Below are 17348 nucleotides of genomic sequence, written 5' to 3' on the forward strand. Positions count from 1 at the left end.
CTACCGTCTAGAAGGAAGAAATGGTGAAATGGCCATGTCGACAAACAGGCATAATAAAGTGTGCCTGGAAAGGTAATGGGGTGCAGTCGATTCTAACTGAGGTTGGGCTCAGGGGAGTCTTCACAGGTAACCCTTGGATTATTTCTGGAAGGCTAGGTAGGAGTTCTCCTGGGAGACAAGGGTGGGGAAGTATTTTCCAGGCAGAGGGAACCACCCAAGCGAAGCCCAGAGCCTTGCGCCCAACACCATTTGTTGGAACTGCCAATAGTGTGTTGAGAATTAGTTGTGGTGTTCATTTGCACCAGGTAAAAGGAGGGTGAGGGAGAGTGTGGGGATGGGGCAAGGTTATTTGGGGGCCAAAAGAGGACGTCTGGGCTGATAAGGAAGTCAGAGAGAAAAGCGAGGTGAGCCACAGGGCTGTCTGAGTCATTGCAGGCTTTGCCAAAGGTAGAGGTCATGGGAGGGTGTCTCAGGAGTGCAGAGGTGCTATGTGCCCAGGCTCCTGGCATCCGTGGCCTGGGTTTTCACTAGAAATAGATGGATCCTTAAGCTTGCTTGGTAGGGCTAGACTCTGCAGGTATATGTTAAAATTAAAAGGGTTTTGGGTTGTTGTTTTTTTTGCACGAGTCTTAAATTTTATTCATGCTTTCAGTTTGTGTGTCGTTTAAGACAAGATATGTCCTTTAAAAAGCATTCTTTTTTAAAGTTTATTTATTTTGAGAGAGAGAGGGAGAGAGAGAATCCCAACCAGGCTCTGCCCTGTCAGCTCATGAACCCATGATGAGCTCGATCCCATGAACCCTGAGATCATGACCTGAGCTGAGATCAAGAGTTGGAAGCTTAACTGACTGAGCTACCCAGGTGCCCCTAAAGAGCATTCTTATACATCCGGCTTTGGCTCAGGTCATGATCTCCCAGTCCGTGAGTTCGAGCCCCACGTCAGGCTCTGTGCTGACAGCTCGGAGCCTGAAGCCTGCTTCGGATTCTGTGTCTCCCTCTCTCTCTCTCTCTGCCCCTCCCCTGCTCGTGTTCTCTCTCTCTCTCTCTCTCTCTCAAAAATGAATAAACATTAAAAGCAAAAGACATTTGGAAAGTATTATTTGGGAATGCCAAATGTTTTCCTGGAAGAACCGTGGTTTCCGATAGGAAATGCTGATGAAATTAAAAGCCACCGGTGTTGGTAAAGAAGACCAAGAAAGGTCTGCACTGGGATCTAGTTCGAGAGGAGTTTCTGCAGAGAGTGGACTCCTACCGGCACAGCTGGCTGCCAGCCTGGGCCTTGGTGGCAGAGGCCCCGGCCCGGCGATTCCAGGTGGACCTGGAATCTGGGCTGTCCCCCCCGGTGACCGTCGCCTTTGTTATCTACACGGACCAGGCTGGACAGCGGCGGGTACAGTGTGTGCCCAGGGAGCCCCACTCATTCCAGAGCCAGCTGCCCCTGCCAGAGCCATGGCGGGGACTTCGGGATGAGGCCCTAGCCCAGATCAGCGGGATCCCTGGCTGCATCTTGGTCCACACCAGCGGCTTCACTGGTGGGCACCACACCCGAGAGGGTGCCTTGAGCATGGCCCGTGCCACCCTGGCCCAGCGCCCAGTGCCGACGCCTCCCACAAATCCCCTACCCCGATACAATGCCATCTGTCTCATAAAAAAAAAAAAAAATTGTGTGGGACCGCGGAGAAGGGCTCCTGTGGGCCTCCGGTATAGGTCGAGTAGATGAAATCAGATAGCATGAATCAAAAGGTTGAGATGGGAGAGAGCGTGAGCCAGATGACGTGACACATTTTTTTTTTTGTCAAGGCACGTGACTAGGATTACACAGGTGGCCAGCTCGTATAGACTGCTTTGCTGTTTCATTTGGAAGATAGCCAAATGTAATATAATTTCCATGTATTGGCATTGATTGATGAATACGTGCTATTAGATTAGGGCATTTAGATTTAGGTGGCCAAGTTGTGTGTGCATGCGTGTGCGTGCATGTGTGTGTGTGTGTGTGTGTGTGTGTAAGGGGCACGCCCCTGGACAAGGGAAGGTAGGGAGGAGGAACAGCTCATGTTTAATCCCAGGCATCCATCGGTCTGTCTGTCCATCTCTTTATTTATCTAATGGTATCTCTCTGACCTCAGGGTGGTTTACTCAAAGCCAAAGCTTTTCACTTGACAAAGGAAAGGAAGGGTAGAGAAAAATCAAAACAAGCATAGTAAATGATCCGGCCCAAAGAAGTCCATAGGAGCTAAGAAACACTGAGTCAAATATTAAGCTTCTTACCTTCCTTCCTGGTGTGCTTGTTCAGCATAAGATGTCACACCTCTAAGCAGACAAACCAGCCCCACTGAGCCATAGCTGACACCCTTGAGCCACAGGACAGGTAGTCCAGCAGCTCTCAAACGTTTTGGGGGCCAGCTCCTCACGGGGCAACAGGTATGTACCCTGAAGATATCTTTGGCATCTAATATCATTTTTAAAAAAAGATTAAAAAAATTTTAAGTGTTTTATTACTTATTTTTGAGGGAGAGAGAGAGAGAGAGAGAGCATGAGTGGGGGAAGGACAGAGAGAGAGGGAGACACAGAATCCAAAGCAGGCTCCGGGCTCCGAGCCATCAGCACAGAGCCCGATGCGGGGCTCGAACTCACGAACCATGAGATCATGACCCGAGCCAAAGTCAGATGCTCAATCAACTGAGCCAGCCAGGCACCCCTGTACTAACATTTTTCAATCTAATTCTTGAATAAGTACTATGTTTGCTTGGTTCAAAAAATATCAAAGGGGGAGGGGGAAATCTCCCCAGGCCCCTACTGATTGTCACGTAGGGTTTTTCCAATCCTTTGTGATGACAAAGTTGCAATTATAGAACACTGCCTATCTCCGCAAGTCTATCTACAGGATATGTTTCTAGAATAGGACTTGCTGGGTCAAAGTGGAAATTTTGATAGGTGATGTCAAATTTCCCTTCCTAGGGTTTGTTACCAATATACATCTCCAACCACCTCACCTGCTTTCCCTCAGCTTGGGCAGCAGAGCGGGTTTTAAATCAGGGTCTGAGGGGCACCTGGGCGGCTCAGTCGGTTGAGCGTCCAACTTTGGCTCAGGTCATGATCTCGTAGTCTGTGGGTTCAAGCCCCACTTCAGGCTCTGAGCTATTCTGTGTCTCCCACTCTCTCTGTCCCTCCCCCACTCGCACCCTGTCTGTTTGTCTCTCTCTCAAAAAGTAAATAAACATAATTTTTTTTTAATCAGGGTTTGACGGGCTAATAGGTGAAAAATGGTATATATACCAGCAGAATTTTAATTTGCATTTCTATGACAAGTGTGGCTGTTTTTAAAGACCCATTTGCCTTTGTATTGTCTTTTTTTTTTTTTAATTTTTTTTAACATTTATTTATTTTTATCCGAAACAGGCTCCAGGCTCTGAGCTGTCAGCACAGAGCCCGACGCGGGGCCCGAACCCACGGACCGCGAGATCGTGACCTGAGCCGAAGTCAGCCGCTTAACCGACTGAGCCACCCAGGTGCCCCCTTTTTTTTTTTTTTAATTTTTTTTTAACATTTATTTATTTTTATCCGAAACAGGCTACCTTTGTATTTTCAAACTCTTTCGTCTAAAGAGAATTTTCCCAGAAAGTCCAAGCTCAGAGCTCCCCGTGGGTGTTGGCAATGTCTTTGGAATCTTTGGGAAAATATATACCTTTATTTAAAAAATAACTTTCGGCATTCTTTGAAAATAAAAGAAGTGCCAGCTATGAGTCACCACTGAATGAATGACATGAAAACACCACAGGTTTTTTGAAATTAGCCTTTGGCAAACACAACAGAATCTGAAAAGACTAGTCAAGTCCCCAGAAATTCAATGACGCTGTTGAAAGCAGTCTGACCGAGCTTAAATAAAACAGACTCATTAGAGTCTTTGTAAATTTAACATTTTGAGTCTTGTAATAAATATGTTCCCCATGAATCCACCTGTTCCCTACCCCCCCCCCCCGCCCCCACAAATAGCACCTATGCTCTTTTTTGAGTCTGGAAAGGAGCAAAAAGAAGTCCATAAGTGTTTTCAATCAGCCCTCCCTGCTTCCCAAATATCCCCTATACAGAGGAGCCCTTCCCTGGCGGTCCCCTAATGGACACCAGCCACCACAGGGATTTGGGAACTAGATAAGAGGCAGGGCGTTATTTCTTTCCCCATAGATAGCGAACTTTGCCAAGAGGCATAAGCTGGGGGCGGGGGGGGAGCGTTAGCTCTTGGCACAGCCGGGGTGTGAACAACCGCCTATCCCAGAGAGCAGCTGAGAGTTTTTGTCGTTGTTCATCCTACAGTTAAGATTATGGCCCGTTGACGTATGGGCAAGACCCCGGTCCGAGGCTTTCGGAGTGGCCCTCCTCACGGAGCCGGGCCACAGTCCAGGGTGGGGACTGTCTCATTGAGACAGTAGAGTCCCTGATGAATTCAGCTGTTTGCTTCCCCACCCGTCCTTGCCCGGCCCAGCCCAGCTGGGAATGGGCCTGGGAAACTGGCCCGGCTGGTGTGACCTCTAATGAGTGGTTGGGTCATGAGGACCTGGGCCGGCTGGGAGGCGGGAGCCCCCAGGGGTTAATTTGCCCCCATAGTTGCATACTTCTCGGCTGACTCAAGTCTCGGTCAAGCTTCCCCTGCACTCCCCGCCCGCCAGTCCACCCTTGACAACCCCAAGACTCAAACTTTGGACCATTCACGGGCCCGCGAGGCTTGCGGAGGCCTCTGGCTCTGTGTGTGTGGGCCATTTTGCCAGCCTCGGCCTCAGCTTCCCTTTTCTGTTACTTCCCCCAGAGGTCCCCGGGGCCACAGCCCCTGAGATCGGCTCCTCCCCACAAGGGAAGGCCTTCCAGGCCGGGGACTTGGGGTTCAGGAGGACTTGGGGGCGGGAGGGCAGCCGTGAGGACGTTTGCTGAGATTCTGGGAAGGGCGCTTTCGGGCCCTGAGCCACTGCTTCTGTTTGTTCCCGACAGCAGACTGGAGAACCCGGGTGGGAGTTCTGACCTGGAGGGGTCCTGCCATTGGGCCCCCAGCCAGCCACCAGTGAGCCCCGCCTGGCTTCGGGTGGGTCACCTGGCAGAGAAGGAGGACGCCTCAGGGCTGGTGACCCCACAGGAAGGGGGAGGCCACCAGCTCTCCATTTTGCTCAGTACCAGCCCGGAGGAGGCGGGGAGGATCTGCTGAGGCTACGGCCAACCCCCACCCGGGGGGTGGGGGGCGCAGCTGTGGTTCCTGAGGGGCCTCCACTGCCTTCTGCACCCTGGCCCGGAACCCGGTGTTCCTGTTTGGGCCCAGAGCTCAGCCCCAGCCTCCCTGGGCCCCCGCCGGGCGGGAGGAGCCAGAGGTGAGAAGTGAGGACGCCCGTCCAGGCCCCGGTCGGCCCAGGGCGGCTGTCAGGCCTGCTTCCTCACCAGCAGCACCCAGGGCAGGATGGCGGCCACCACGGCCACCACGGCGATGAGGGTGATGAGTAGCAGGGCCCGCGAGCGGCAGCAGAAGGCCCGGCGGGAGCTGGGGGCCGGCGAGGCCTCCGACAGCTCGGCCAGGCTGCGCTGGGGCAGCACGCTGTCCTGCTCGCCCAGGGGCATCCCGTGGCGGCTGATGACGAAGACCTGGGGCTCCCGGGCCAGGCCGGGCGGCGGGTCCGAGGGGAGCTGGGCGCCCTGGCTGGGGGGCGGCCTCCAGGCCGTCGGGGAGGCGGCCAGGGGGCCCACGGGCACGGCCAAGGTCTGGGAGCTCCTGTCCAGCATGGAAGCCCAGCGGGAGCTCTTCTTACTGAGGAAGGTGACGTAGCGGCAGATGGGGCAGACGATGGTCCTCTGCACCTGGCCGTCCACGCGGGTGGAGAGCAGGTACTTGACCAGGCAGTCGTGGCAGAACACGTGGCCGCAGCTCAGGGTGCGGCTGGCGCCGTCCAGGTCGCGGAACTTCTCGTAGCACACGGGACACTCGCTGCCCGAGCTGTCCTTGCTCTCCCCTTCTGACATGGCCACTCTGCCGAGGCAGGGCCTTAGCTGTGGGGGGCAGGGGGGAGAAGGGCTGTGAGCACCCCCGTGCCTTTCCCTCCTTCCCAAGTCCCTCCCACACCTCCTGGCCCCTGCCCCAGAGTCTGAGACCTGGAGCCAAGCCCCTTAGGAGGAGACGAGGGAGCATTTCTGGAAGGATGGGGAGACAGATGAGGAGGAACGCCAGCCCCCAGAGACTCTGCAACCAGGGGCGTGGATTGTGATGAAGGCGTGGCCTCCCTGATCCCTCACCCCAACCGTGACGTGCATGCGTGGTGAGGTCATCACCTCTCTTCTTCCTGCTTTGATGGCAGAAGCGAAGGCAAGGGGGGGAACCCGCTTCCTGGGGGAAGCGAGCAGCTAAACAGATGCTCCCCCCTCCAGATTCAGCCCAGTCTCCAGTATGGGTCTGTACCCAGAGTGGCCATTTTCCAGAAGATCCTCTGCTGTTCCTCTCTCTCTCCCTGCTCCGGGACTCGGCAGGGCCACTGGATTGTATCCAGCCATCGGACTGCATTCCTCTCTGTGCTGAGCGTGGCTATAAAGCAATGACTGTTTTGAAAATAAAGCTCAGAACTTACACATCCAAGTGCCCGCTGGCCCTCTGTGTCGTCACAGCAGGGAGCTGTGGGCTCCTACGTCCACCTGCCACAGCCCACTCATTCTTCAAATTCTTCCTGGGCTGCCTAAGGCAGCTAGAGAACCTTCGGATTAACCCTGGCAAAGGCAGATTTTCATGCTTCGAGGATATGTCTGGTATTTTGGAAATGGCCACAAGTCACTGGGAGACAGGCCTGGTGAGAAAGTACATGAATGATCAAGTGCTGTGATGCTGTTTTGAATTGAAGATACAGAGGGGCGCCCGGGTGGCTCAGTCGGCTAAGCATCTGACTCTTGGTTTCAGTTCAGGTCACGATCTCACGGTTCGTGAGGTTGAGCCCCCCCCCCCACCCCGTCGGGCTCCGCGCTGGTGGTGCAAAGCCTGTTCGGGATTCTCTTTCTCTCTGCCTCTTTCTGCCTCTCCCCTGCTCGCTCGCTCTCTCAAAATAAATAAACTTAAAAAATGATTTAAAAAAATAAAAAATAAATAAACTGAAGATACGGAGTCACCGTAAAGGAACAAGGTAGGTTTTAAACATTATCTGAAAGCAAACGAGAGCCCCCAAAGATGTTTTCAGCAATGGCAGAATTGTTGGATTAAGCACACAGCTTCCCAAATGTTGACTTTGAAGTATGGAAACACCTACTTGGGTACGTGGTGAGGCCCAAGGTTCCTCACTTACAAGTTCCCGGTATCCTAGCTGGGTAGTCTCAACTCATCTAGATCAGCCTCTTTGGAAGGAACTGTGATGACCTGTCATTGATATTTTCTTCCACCAGTGACATAGACAAAAGACACATGGACACGCTGACAAATGGAACCCTGTGGCACCCCCACAACCAAGAGATGACATAATGGGCACAAGGTCAGTTATTAGAAAAGACTATAGTTTCTCAAATCATAAATCTTTTGGAATCACTCCCCTCTCTTGGCTTGGTTCCGAATACATTTTGCCAAGTTGAAAATGTCCCGGAAGGAAGAAGGAGCAAAAAAACCATGTAAAGGTGGGGACAGGGGACCTGGGACCCTGGAGGCAGCACCGAAATCTTTTCAGAGGTTTTCAAGCTTTGGTCTCTGGGTGATCAATGTGGCCCCCAGGCTGGGTGAGGATTTCAAGTGCTCAGACTCTGCATCTGAGTTCAAATCCTTGATACGCCCATTACCGTCTGTATAGCCTCAGGCAAATTGTTTAACCTGGAGCTTGGGGTTCACAGCACTGCTTTCCACTCAGAGTTGTTCAGAGCGTTAAGTGAGCCAATGTGACCGAAGAGTCTGGTACACAGTACGTGCTCAACAAGTGGGAGATGTCATTGCTAAGACAGGCGCCTAGCATCTGCCTCCCCCTCCGCCACGCCTCACGAGTTGTTCCTTATTATTTTTTGAAAAAATTTTTAATGCTTATTTATTTTTGAGAGAGACAGAGCGTGAGTGGGGGAGGGGCAGAGAGAGAGGGAGACACAGAATTTGAAGCGGGCTCCAGCCTCTGAGCTGTCAAGCACAGAGCGTGACACGGGGCTCGAACTCACGGAGTGTGAGATCGTGACCTGAGCTGAAGTCGGATGCTTACCCCACTGAGCCACCCAGGTGCCCCAGTTGTTCCTTATTATGTAGATGACTAAAAAACTAGCACACACCCCTAACAGAGGCCAGCTCCCCTCAGATTAGAATAACTGTACAAGAGGATGAAGAGATGATGGGATGGACTGGGCAACAGGTTCAAGGGGAGATTAGGGAAGTGATGGGCAATAGATAACAATTAAGGTGATGATTCCAATGTTTCTCTGTCATTTTTGTTTCTTAACACACTCGCAAATGTCTAAACTGTGCATTATTCTCAGGGATGACCATGATCCTCTTAAGCCAACCAACTACTCACAAATCTCCCTGCATTTCACAACCTCCACAGGCGTATGGTGGCAATTCCATCCATCCACCTGTGTACCCATCCACCCATCCATCCACCCACCCATCAATCCATCCACCTATCCTTCCTTCCATCCATCCATCCATCCATCCATCCATCCGTCCGTCCGTCCACCCACCCACCCATCCACCCATCCACCTATCCTTCCTTCCTTCTGTCAATCCATCCATCAGTCCATCCATCAATCCATCCATCCGTCCATCTACCCACACACCCATCCATCCACCCATCTATCCTTCCTTCCTTCCTTCCTTCCTTCCTTCCTTCCTTCCTTCCTTCCCTCTATCCATCCATCTACCCACACACCCATCCACCCATCCATCTATCCTTCCTTCCTTCCTTCCTTCCTTCCTTCCACCTACCCACACACCCATCCACCCATCCACCTATCCATCCATCCATCCATCCATCCATCCATCCATCCATCCAATTATTCAACAAATAGTTCTTGAGCTCCTGCTGTGTGCCACGAACTAAGCTTTGGCACTGAAGATAAGCAGGATCAAGAAGGTCCTTCATGAAACTTTAGAGCCCAGGGCACATGTATAAATGTTCTTGAAAAAGAGATTAAAAAAAAAAAAAAAGGAGGAATGGTGATTAATAGCTGAAGTTGTTTGGGTCACTGAGAAGTAGGTATCAAGGTATGCAAGAGAATTCAAGCAGATGGTTAAGAGAATGTTAGGGGAAGGAAGGACTTTTGAGGTCATTTAGTTAAATCTAGTTTTATAAGGGAGGAGACCAGGTCCAGAGAAGTGGAAGTGACTTGACTGAGGCCACCCAGGAAGATGACAGAGAAGGAGATGACGGAGAGACAGACGCGGAGAGAGGAGATTCCATAGATGATATAGAGAAGGTTATTAGAATCAGTAGACGAGTTGGGTGAGTAGCTCTTTAGCTGAGTTGGGAAGCACTATCCTCCCTGAGGTGAGCAGGAGGGGGAGGAGGAAAACTCTAATTTTCACTGGAGTTTGAGGAAAAGTAAAAGGGATCCAGGGGTGCAGAAGGACATCCTGGTCCCCCCTGGTGGCCTCCCTGGGCAACCTTTTCTTCTTCCCGTGCTTCAGGAGAGCCACACCACCCGTGTCTGGACAGCGCCACCCTCCTCTCCCACCTCCTCCTCACCTCCCTTTCTCGGTCCTTCCCTGCCCTCTCCCTCCTTGCGTCCCTCCCTTTCTCTTAATTCCATTTCATTATTCCTTGAGTTCTTCTCATGGGCCTGACCCTGTACTGGGGTGCTGGGGCCGGCGTGAGGGCAGTCAAAGAAATTCAAGGAATGTGCTCTGATTTGGGCACAGACTAGCTCGATAACAACGTAAGACGTTATATGCCCAAAGGCATCCCCGCTGGTGCTTTGGGAAACTGTGGGGAGAGTAGGGTTGGAAAGTCTTCCTCGGTGAGGTGGGACCAGTGTCGACACAATAATAAATAATTATAACAGCGACCGTTTATTGAACACTAATTACGTGCTTGGTATATTATATCTCTTCCTCGTGTAATCCTGACAACAACCGAGGGAGGTAGGTATTATTTCCACTTTACAGATGAAGGGACTGAGGCTCAGGGCTGCAGGAACTTGTTCAAAGCCACACTGCCAGTACAGGGTGGACCCAGGAGACAGGCCAGTACAGGGTGGGCCCAGGCCGCCTCTAGTGAGGGTTTGGATATGCCTCCACGGAGGACAGTCCAGACCTTGGTCAACGGAGAGCAGGATGGTGGAAAAGGAGGTCCCAGCCCTCATACCCCCGCAGAAACCCTGATTTAACAAACACCCATGGATGGAAATCCCTTCTGAGAGCTCCAGAATCCAGTTGTATGTGTTAAACACGTACAGCCTTCTTATGTCTAGCCTACCTCGTAAAGTGGTTTAAAAAGGAGATGAAACTCGCATCACCTTGGTAGAGACCTTCCTCAGAGTGACTCTAAACATGGCTGTCACTCCGGCCACCTGTGAGGCATGGGGAGGACCAGGCTGGCCCAAGGGGAGCTGACCACATGAAACCCCAGCACCCACAGCAGCAGCCCGTGGTGAGGACTGATGGGGGGTACGGTCAGCCCAGGGGATTCCCGCCTCCCCCACCTTGGGACGAGGAGCCTGTTAGGCAGAGACACGTCTAGGCAGCTGGGCTTCCCTCCTGGTGTCCCAAAGCGAGACCCTGTGGCTTCGGCTGTGACCACTTCCCCACCCCTAGACACTATGTGTGCGCGCGCGCACACACACACACACACACACACACACACACACACACACACTCCCACACCCCTGTGCCACTCCAGTTTTGGTCCAGAACCTCGCCAAGCTCTGATTGGATCTCCCTCCTTCCCCGCCCCCAGCCAGTCCCCCAGACTCACTTTGGCTGGGACCAGGGAGAGCAGCGTCCGCCTCTCCACCGCGTCCTCCGCGGAGCAGATCTGAGCCACCCACAGGTGTTGGGCAGACGGCACGTCTTCCTGCTGCTGTCACTGTGACAGCCGCCGCTGAGGCATTTCCTAATGACTGAGCAGGTCGGGAGGACAGTGAAGGGAAGTGAATGTCGCCCAACCCGTTTGAGGCCAGGAGGCTCTTGGCGTTGGCCAGGGGATTGGCAGCTTCTGGAGTCAGGTGATCTTGACGGGGATGCTAGGAGAGGAGCCCCTGGGTCTGCAGAGGAGCCCGGGGATGGGTTCCCAAGTCAGTCAGGAGGTCTGGCAATGGAAGCCAGGATCCAGGACCCCTTTGACTGAGGCTATCAGAGGTGGGTCTCCCCATCCCAACAATAAGAACTGTGTCTTCAGGGCACCTGGGTGGCTCCGTCGGTTAGGTGTCAGACTTTAGCTCAGGTCATGATCTCGCGGTTCGTGGGTTCGAGCCCCGCATCGGGCTCTGTGCTGTCAGCTCAGAGCCTGGAGCCTGCGTCGGATTCTGTGTCTCCCTCTCTCTCTCTGCCCCTCTCCCGCCGCCTCAAAAATAAAAAACATTAAAAAAAAACTTTAAAAGAAATTTGTCTTCATGGTCCTTCACCGTCCTGGGCCCATTTCAATTGTCCTCCCCCAGACCCCTGTTCCCCTGCCATGCACAGAGTGAAGGGGTCAGATCAGCCTCAGTAAGGCTACAACACCCTAAGTAATATACAAATATTTGAGTGACGTGCCCACGTGCCTTTGCCATTCATCAAACACTCAAAGGGGCTCAGAGCTCCCAAAGACCAAACACCATGGAGATGAAGAATGAGGCAGCGTGAAAACCAATGAGTTAGAAAGGCAGACCTGCCTGGAAAGAAATCCCTGACACCATGGGAAACAGAGGTAAGTTTCAGGACCGTCTGTAAAACGTGATTCTGTTTATGGAAATTGGGTAATTTCTTATAGAGAAAGATCTGGAATAAGACACATCAAACTTGATCGTAGTTATCTCTGGAGGGACTCTCTAACTTCTACGTTTCTGTGATACTTGAATGTTCCCCTGGAAGGTGTGTTTCTTCTGTGATCAGGAAAAAATAATCAAAAACAAGGCAGGAATAAAGCGAGGGGGTGGGGGTGCTGGAAACCTTTTGAGGGATTCCCTCGTAGTTTGCTCAGGACTGGAGGCCAAGTCCTCAAGAAGGTGGTTTTCTTCTGGGGCTCCTGGGTGGCTCAGTCGGTTGAGTATCCGACTCTGGTTCAGGTCATGAGCTCAAAGTTCGTGAGTTTGAGCCCCGAGCCTTGTGTCGGGCTCTGTGCTGACAGCTCTCAGCTCGCAGCTCTCTGCGCCCCCCCCCCCCCCCACACTCTGGCTCTCCATCTCTCTCTATCTCTCTCAAAAACAAATAAATATTAAAAAAAAAAAAAGGTGGTTTTCTCCTGAAAAAAAAAAAAAAAAAAAGGAGCTTCCTGAATCTAAGGCTCAGTCAAGCATAAGTTTGATTCTATAGGGCGCCCCAGGGTGGCCCCTCCTTGACCTGTCTAATCGTGGCCTGGCTCTATGGGCACCTTGAAGCTGGTTGGGGAGGATGGTCAAGGGAGTGCTCCCGGCCACCTCACCCAGGGACACAGGGATGACTGCCATGACAGTCTTGTGTGTTCTTCCCCGAGGAGCTGAAGGTGAGGTGTTCCAGGCAGTCCCAGATTTAGCAAGCGGAGAAAAGGTATCTGTTGTTTCTCTAAAACTCAAATTTCAGGGGCGCCTGGGTGGCGCAGTCGGTTAGGTGTCCGACTTCAGCCAGGTCATGATCTCGCGGTCCGTGAGTTCGAGCCCTGCGTCAGGCTCTGGGCTGATGGCTCGGAGCCTGGAGCCTGTTTCCGATTCTGTGTCTCCCTCTCTCTCTGCCCCTCCCCCGTTCATGCTCTGTCTCTCTCTGTCCCAAAAATAAATAAAAAACGTTGAAAAAAAAATTAAAAAAAAAACCCTCAAATTTCATTGGGCATTCTATATTTCATTTTGCAACTCCAGTCCCAGAGGTCTCCCCAAATGTCTCTCCTTCATGAGCATTTCCAGGGGTCCGTTCGGTAGGTTGACTCATGACTCTGCCTAGGGCTTCTGGGGGTTCCGGAAAAGGAGACTCAGATACTTATCATCAATGCCCCGTGTGTCTCCAGGGGAGGGGACTGAGCCAGGCTGGGCTTTTTTTTTCTTCTTTTTGAATGCTTATTTTTTTTGAGAGAGAGAGAGAGAGAGAGAGAGAGAGAGAATTGCAGGCAGGCTCCACATTCAGCATGGAGCCCAATCTCATGACTGAGAGATCAGAACCTGAGCTGATACCAAGAGTTGGACGCTTAATGGGCTGAGCCACCAAGGTGCCCCCAGGCTGGGCTGTCTTTAGACTAATGTGATATGACTTTGGAATAACATGAAGTTCCCGGGGCCCCCAAATCTCTTCCATTGGCCCTGTCATGAAGCTTGACTTTGAAAATTACTTTCAGTGTACAGATATTTATTTCCATAGTTTGTTGCTTTTTTGAGAGAGAGAGAGAGAGAGAGAGAGAGAGAGAGAGAATCCCAAGCAGCCTCCCTGCCCAGTGCGGAACCCAATGCAAAGCCAATTCCCCATGATAGTGAGATCATGACCAGAGCCAAAATCAAGAGTCGGAGGTTCAACCCACTGAGCCACCCAGGCACCCCTGTCATGGTTTTGTATTCCAAAATAAGAATTCAATTTTATTTTATTTTATTTTTTAAATGTTTATTATTTATTTTTAAGAGATAGAGACAGAGTGTGAGCATCTACACTATAGGATTTGATAGTAGGGAGCTCTGGGAAATGAAGACCACTGTCCAAGCGTTCACACTTGGCTGTGTTTATATAAAGAGAAGGTGCCATGCACCTTTGGGTAAATGACCTAATCCTTTTGTGCCTCAGTGGCTTCATCTGAGAAATGGGTATAAGGTTACCTACTCTGTAGGATTATGGTGATTACAGGAATGGGTGCAAGTAATGTGCCTGGAACCACACCTGTCAGCTCAGGGCAGGAGGGCGCAGTGGCCTCTCCTCTGGTCAGGTCACATTGGAGAGTTGTGTCCAGTTCAGCAGGGGAGGCATCGCTGGGGGACTGAAGTACATTCTGGGAAAGAGGCCAGCTGGGTTGGGGATGGGTCTAGAGTCCACTGTGGCCTCATAAGACCTCCCTTGGAGAGATCTCTCTGAGGGTAGGGAGCTTCCAGACAAGGAAAGAATCCTGGCTGAGGCTGGCTGACTGCTGAATGGGCAGGTGTTGGGAGGGGCCTAGGAGTCTATATTCTATATTAATTTTTTTATTTTAAGTTTATTTTTTTTTAATTTACACCCAAATTAGTTAGCATATAGTGAAACAATGATTTGGGGCGCCTGGGTGGCTTGGTCGGTTAAGCGTCCGACTTCAGCCAGGTCATGATCTCGCAGTCCGTGATTTCGAGTCCCGCGTCGGGCTCTGGGCTGATGGCTCAGAGCCTGGAGCCTGCTTCTGATTCTGTGTCTCCCTCTCTCTCTGCCCCTCCCCCGTTCATGCTCTGTCTCTCTCTGTCCCAAAAATAAATAAACGTTGAAAAAAAATTAAAAAAAAAAAAGTGAAACAATGATTTCAGGAGTAGATTCCTTAGTGCCCCTCCCCCATTTAGCCCCTCCCCTCCCCTCCCCCCTCCAGTAACCTTCTGTTGGTTCTCCATATTTAAGAGTCTCTTCTGTTTTGTCCCCCTCCCTGTTTTTATAGTATTTTTGTTTCCCTTCCCTTAAGTTCATCTGTTTTGTCTCTTAAAGTTCTCATGAGTGAAGTCATGTGACTTTTGTCTTTCTCTAATTTCACTTGGCATAATATCCTCCAGTTCCATGCACATAGTTGCAAATGGCAAGATCTCCTTCTTTTTGATTGCCGAGTAATACTCCATTGTATATATATATATATACCACATCTTCTTTATCCATTCATCCATCGATGGACATTTGGGCTCTTTCCAGACTTTGGCTGTTGTCGATGGTGCTGCTATGAACACGGGGGTGCATGTGTCCCTTCGAAACAGCACACCTGTATCCCTCGGATAAATGCCTAGTAGTGCAGTTGCTGGGTCATAGGGTAGTTCTGTCGTTAGTTTTTTGAGGAACCTCCATACTGTTTTCCAGAGCGGCTGCACCAGCTTGCATTCCCATCTATGTTAATTTTTTAATTGGATGGATAAATGAGCAGATAGATACATGATAATATAAGAATAGTGAATGGTAATGGTGGAATCTGGGTATTGCATATATGGGATCTCCCTGTGAACTTCCTCGAACTTTGCTGTATGTTTGGAAATCATCAGAAAAAAATGCTAGAAAAACTAATTTCTTGAATAAGTAATGCATTCAGATAATTTGAAAATGAAAAAGTGATGGGGTGCTGGGTGACTCAGTAGGTTGAGCGTCCCACTTCGGCTCAAGTCACCATGTCATGGTTCATGGGTTCGAGCCCCACGTCGGGCTCTGTGCTGACAGCTCGGAGTCTGCTTTGGATTCTGTGTCTTCCTCTTTTTTTCTGCCCCGCCACTGCTCACACTCTGTATCTCTCTCTCAAAACTAAATAAATATTAAAACAAAATTTAAAAGTGAAAGTGTTGGGGCACCTGGGTGGCTCAGTCGATTAAGCGTCAGACTTTTCACTTCAGTTCAGATCACCATCTCGTGATTGGTGAGATTGAGCCCTGCGTCGGGCTCTGTGCTGACAGTGCGGAGCCTGTCCGTCTCCCTCTCTCTCTGTGCCTCCCCAGGTCGCGCTCTTTCTCTCTCAAAGATAAACGTTAAAAAAAGAAAACTTAAAGAAATGGTTAAAATGGTAAATTTTACCTTGTGTTTGTCCTACCACAATTCTTAGAAGAGGTCACCACTGTCCTTAGTGGTTATTCCTGTACGTTTAACTTTATATCTGCACGAGCAAATATAGATACTGATGTGTATTCCTTCCCCGCTTTTTTTTTTTTTTTAAATCAAAAGATAGCACACTACGTGCACACGTCTGCATCTTCCTTGTCTTACTTGAATCTCCATCCTGGAGCTTTCTCCATGATCATACATGGAAAACGAGTTTTTGGACTCCAAGTTGTTGTTGTTGTTGTGTGTGTGTGTGTGTGTGTGTGTGTGTGTGTGTGTGTGTGTTTGAGAGAGAGACAGAGCACGAATGGGGGATGGCCAGAGAGAGAGAGGGAGACAGAGAATCCCAAGCAGCCTCCACACGATCAGTGCAGAGCCTGACGCGGGGCTCGAACCCACGAAACTATGAGAACATGACCTGAGCCGAAACCAAGAGTCGGACACTTAACCGACTGAGCGACCCCGGTGCCCCTGGAATCAAAGTTTTTCGCAGTTTCCCCAGGGAATGTCAAGGGGCAGCCTGTTTGGGAACCTCTGGCCTGGGAGATGGCTGGGGTCAAGGGTGGCTTAGAGATTTGCTTCTGCCTCCAGGCTGGATGGCGGAGGACCAGAAGCTGAGGTGGCTCTTTTAGACAGTGCTCCTCTGTCCCCACCATCTACGGTGTCCATCTGCAGCCCCCCCAGGGGAGTGAGTTTTCCTGCGGGTCCTGGGTCTCTTGCTCCCCGGAGAGACTCTGTGTGGCCAGCAGCAGGGACACTCAAAACTCAACACTCTCTGTTTCTACCCTTTCTCCACCTGCTGTGGGGACGGGGTGGGGGCGGTGAGCCGGAGCCACCCTAAGAAGATGGTCACTCCTGCCATTCTGAACCGGGGCCAACACTTTAATAAAAGTAAAAGTGAGTCACTCCAAATATCAAAGGTTAAAAAGGCTGGGGGGGGGGGGTGCGGGGGACGTGAATTTGGAGCCAGAAACTGCAGGCTGTGCCCTGAGGCAGTGGACGGTTGGGGGAGGTGGGGAAGGGGACGGAAAAGAGGAAGAATGGGATCAAGGGGTAAGGCAAACCTCTGCTAGGGCAGAGGCTCTTGGGCTTTATATCACTGCCCTCCGTGAAGAGACACCTGACAATGATCTTCCTCAGCTGGATATGCTCCTGTGGGCACACCTGGATCATTGACCGGGGCCTGATCAGCGATGCCGAGGGCTGTGTTGGGTCAGGAGAAGGGAAGCCATCGCATTGACTGTTCATATTGGGCCAGTGGAGGCTTGCTCAGTCCTGGCTCTCGATGAGGGTGGAGTCATAGAAGGGGTGCAGGGCAAAGGCCGGGGTGGGGGGCAAGCTGGCTGTGCCCCTGTGTATGCTCATGGCGCTTGCAATTAAATGACACTTGTGAGATAGGAGGTGGGCATCTCCTTGATTCTTGAGTGTGTGTGTGTGTGTGTGTGTGTGTGTGTGTACATGATCCTTGACCTTCCTCCTGCCCTGCCTCCGCTCATGAGCCTCTTGATCGGCCTGAGGATTATGGGCAGTTGGGAAAGCCTAG

General features: G+C 51.2%; 1 protein-coding gene and 1 long non-coding RNA gene across 4 annotated transcripts; both read right to left on the reverse strand.

Annotated features, from left to right (window-relative positions):
• Positions 1-2076: 2076 nt before the first annotated feature.
• Positions 2077-5176, reverse strand: LOC147574029 (uncharacterized). Its single transcript, XR_015243840.1, has 2 exons — positions 3576-5176; positions 2077-3336 (listed from the first exon to the last, which is right to left on the reverse strand). It is a non-coding gene; the product is annotated as an uncharacterized LOC147574029 (long non-coding RNA).
• A 2-nt stretch (positions 5177-5178) lies between these two features.
• On the reverse strand, positions 5179-11072 carry RNF222 (ring finger protein 222). 3 transcript variants are annotated; one of them, XM_086685977.1, is made up of 3 exons: positions 10887-11072; positions 6594-6729; positions 5179-6021 (listed from the first exon to the last, which is right to left on the reverse strand). In XM_086685977.1, exon 3 carries the CDS (start codon positions 5992-5994, stop codon positions 5401-5403), a length of 594 nt encoding a protein of 197 aa, XP_086542103.1. In that variant the 5' UTR covers positions 5995-6021; positions 6594-6729; positions 10887-11072; the 3' UTR covers positions 5179-5400. The 3 variants fall into 3 exon arrangements, with proteins under 3 accessions (XP_086542103.1, XP_086542101.1, XP_086542102.1); XM_086685975.1 differs by having other exon boundaries at positions 6594-6806; positions 10887-11069; XM_086685976.1 differs by lacking the exon at positions 10887-11072 and having other exon boundaries at positions 6594-8632.
• Positions 11073-17348: the final 6276 nt, after the last annotated feature.

This window comes from Puma concolor, chromosome E1 (assembly GCF_028749965.1).
Source record: "Puma concolor isolate L17-30 chromosome E1, mPumCon1.1.hap2, whole genome shotgun sequence".
Lineage (NCBI taxonomy): Eukaryota > Metazoa > Chordata > Mammalia > Carnivora > Felidae > Puma > Puma concolor.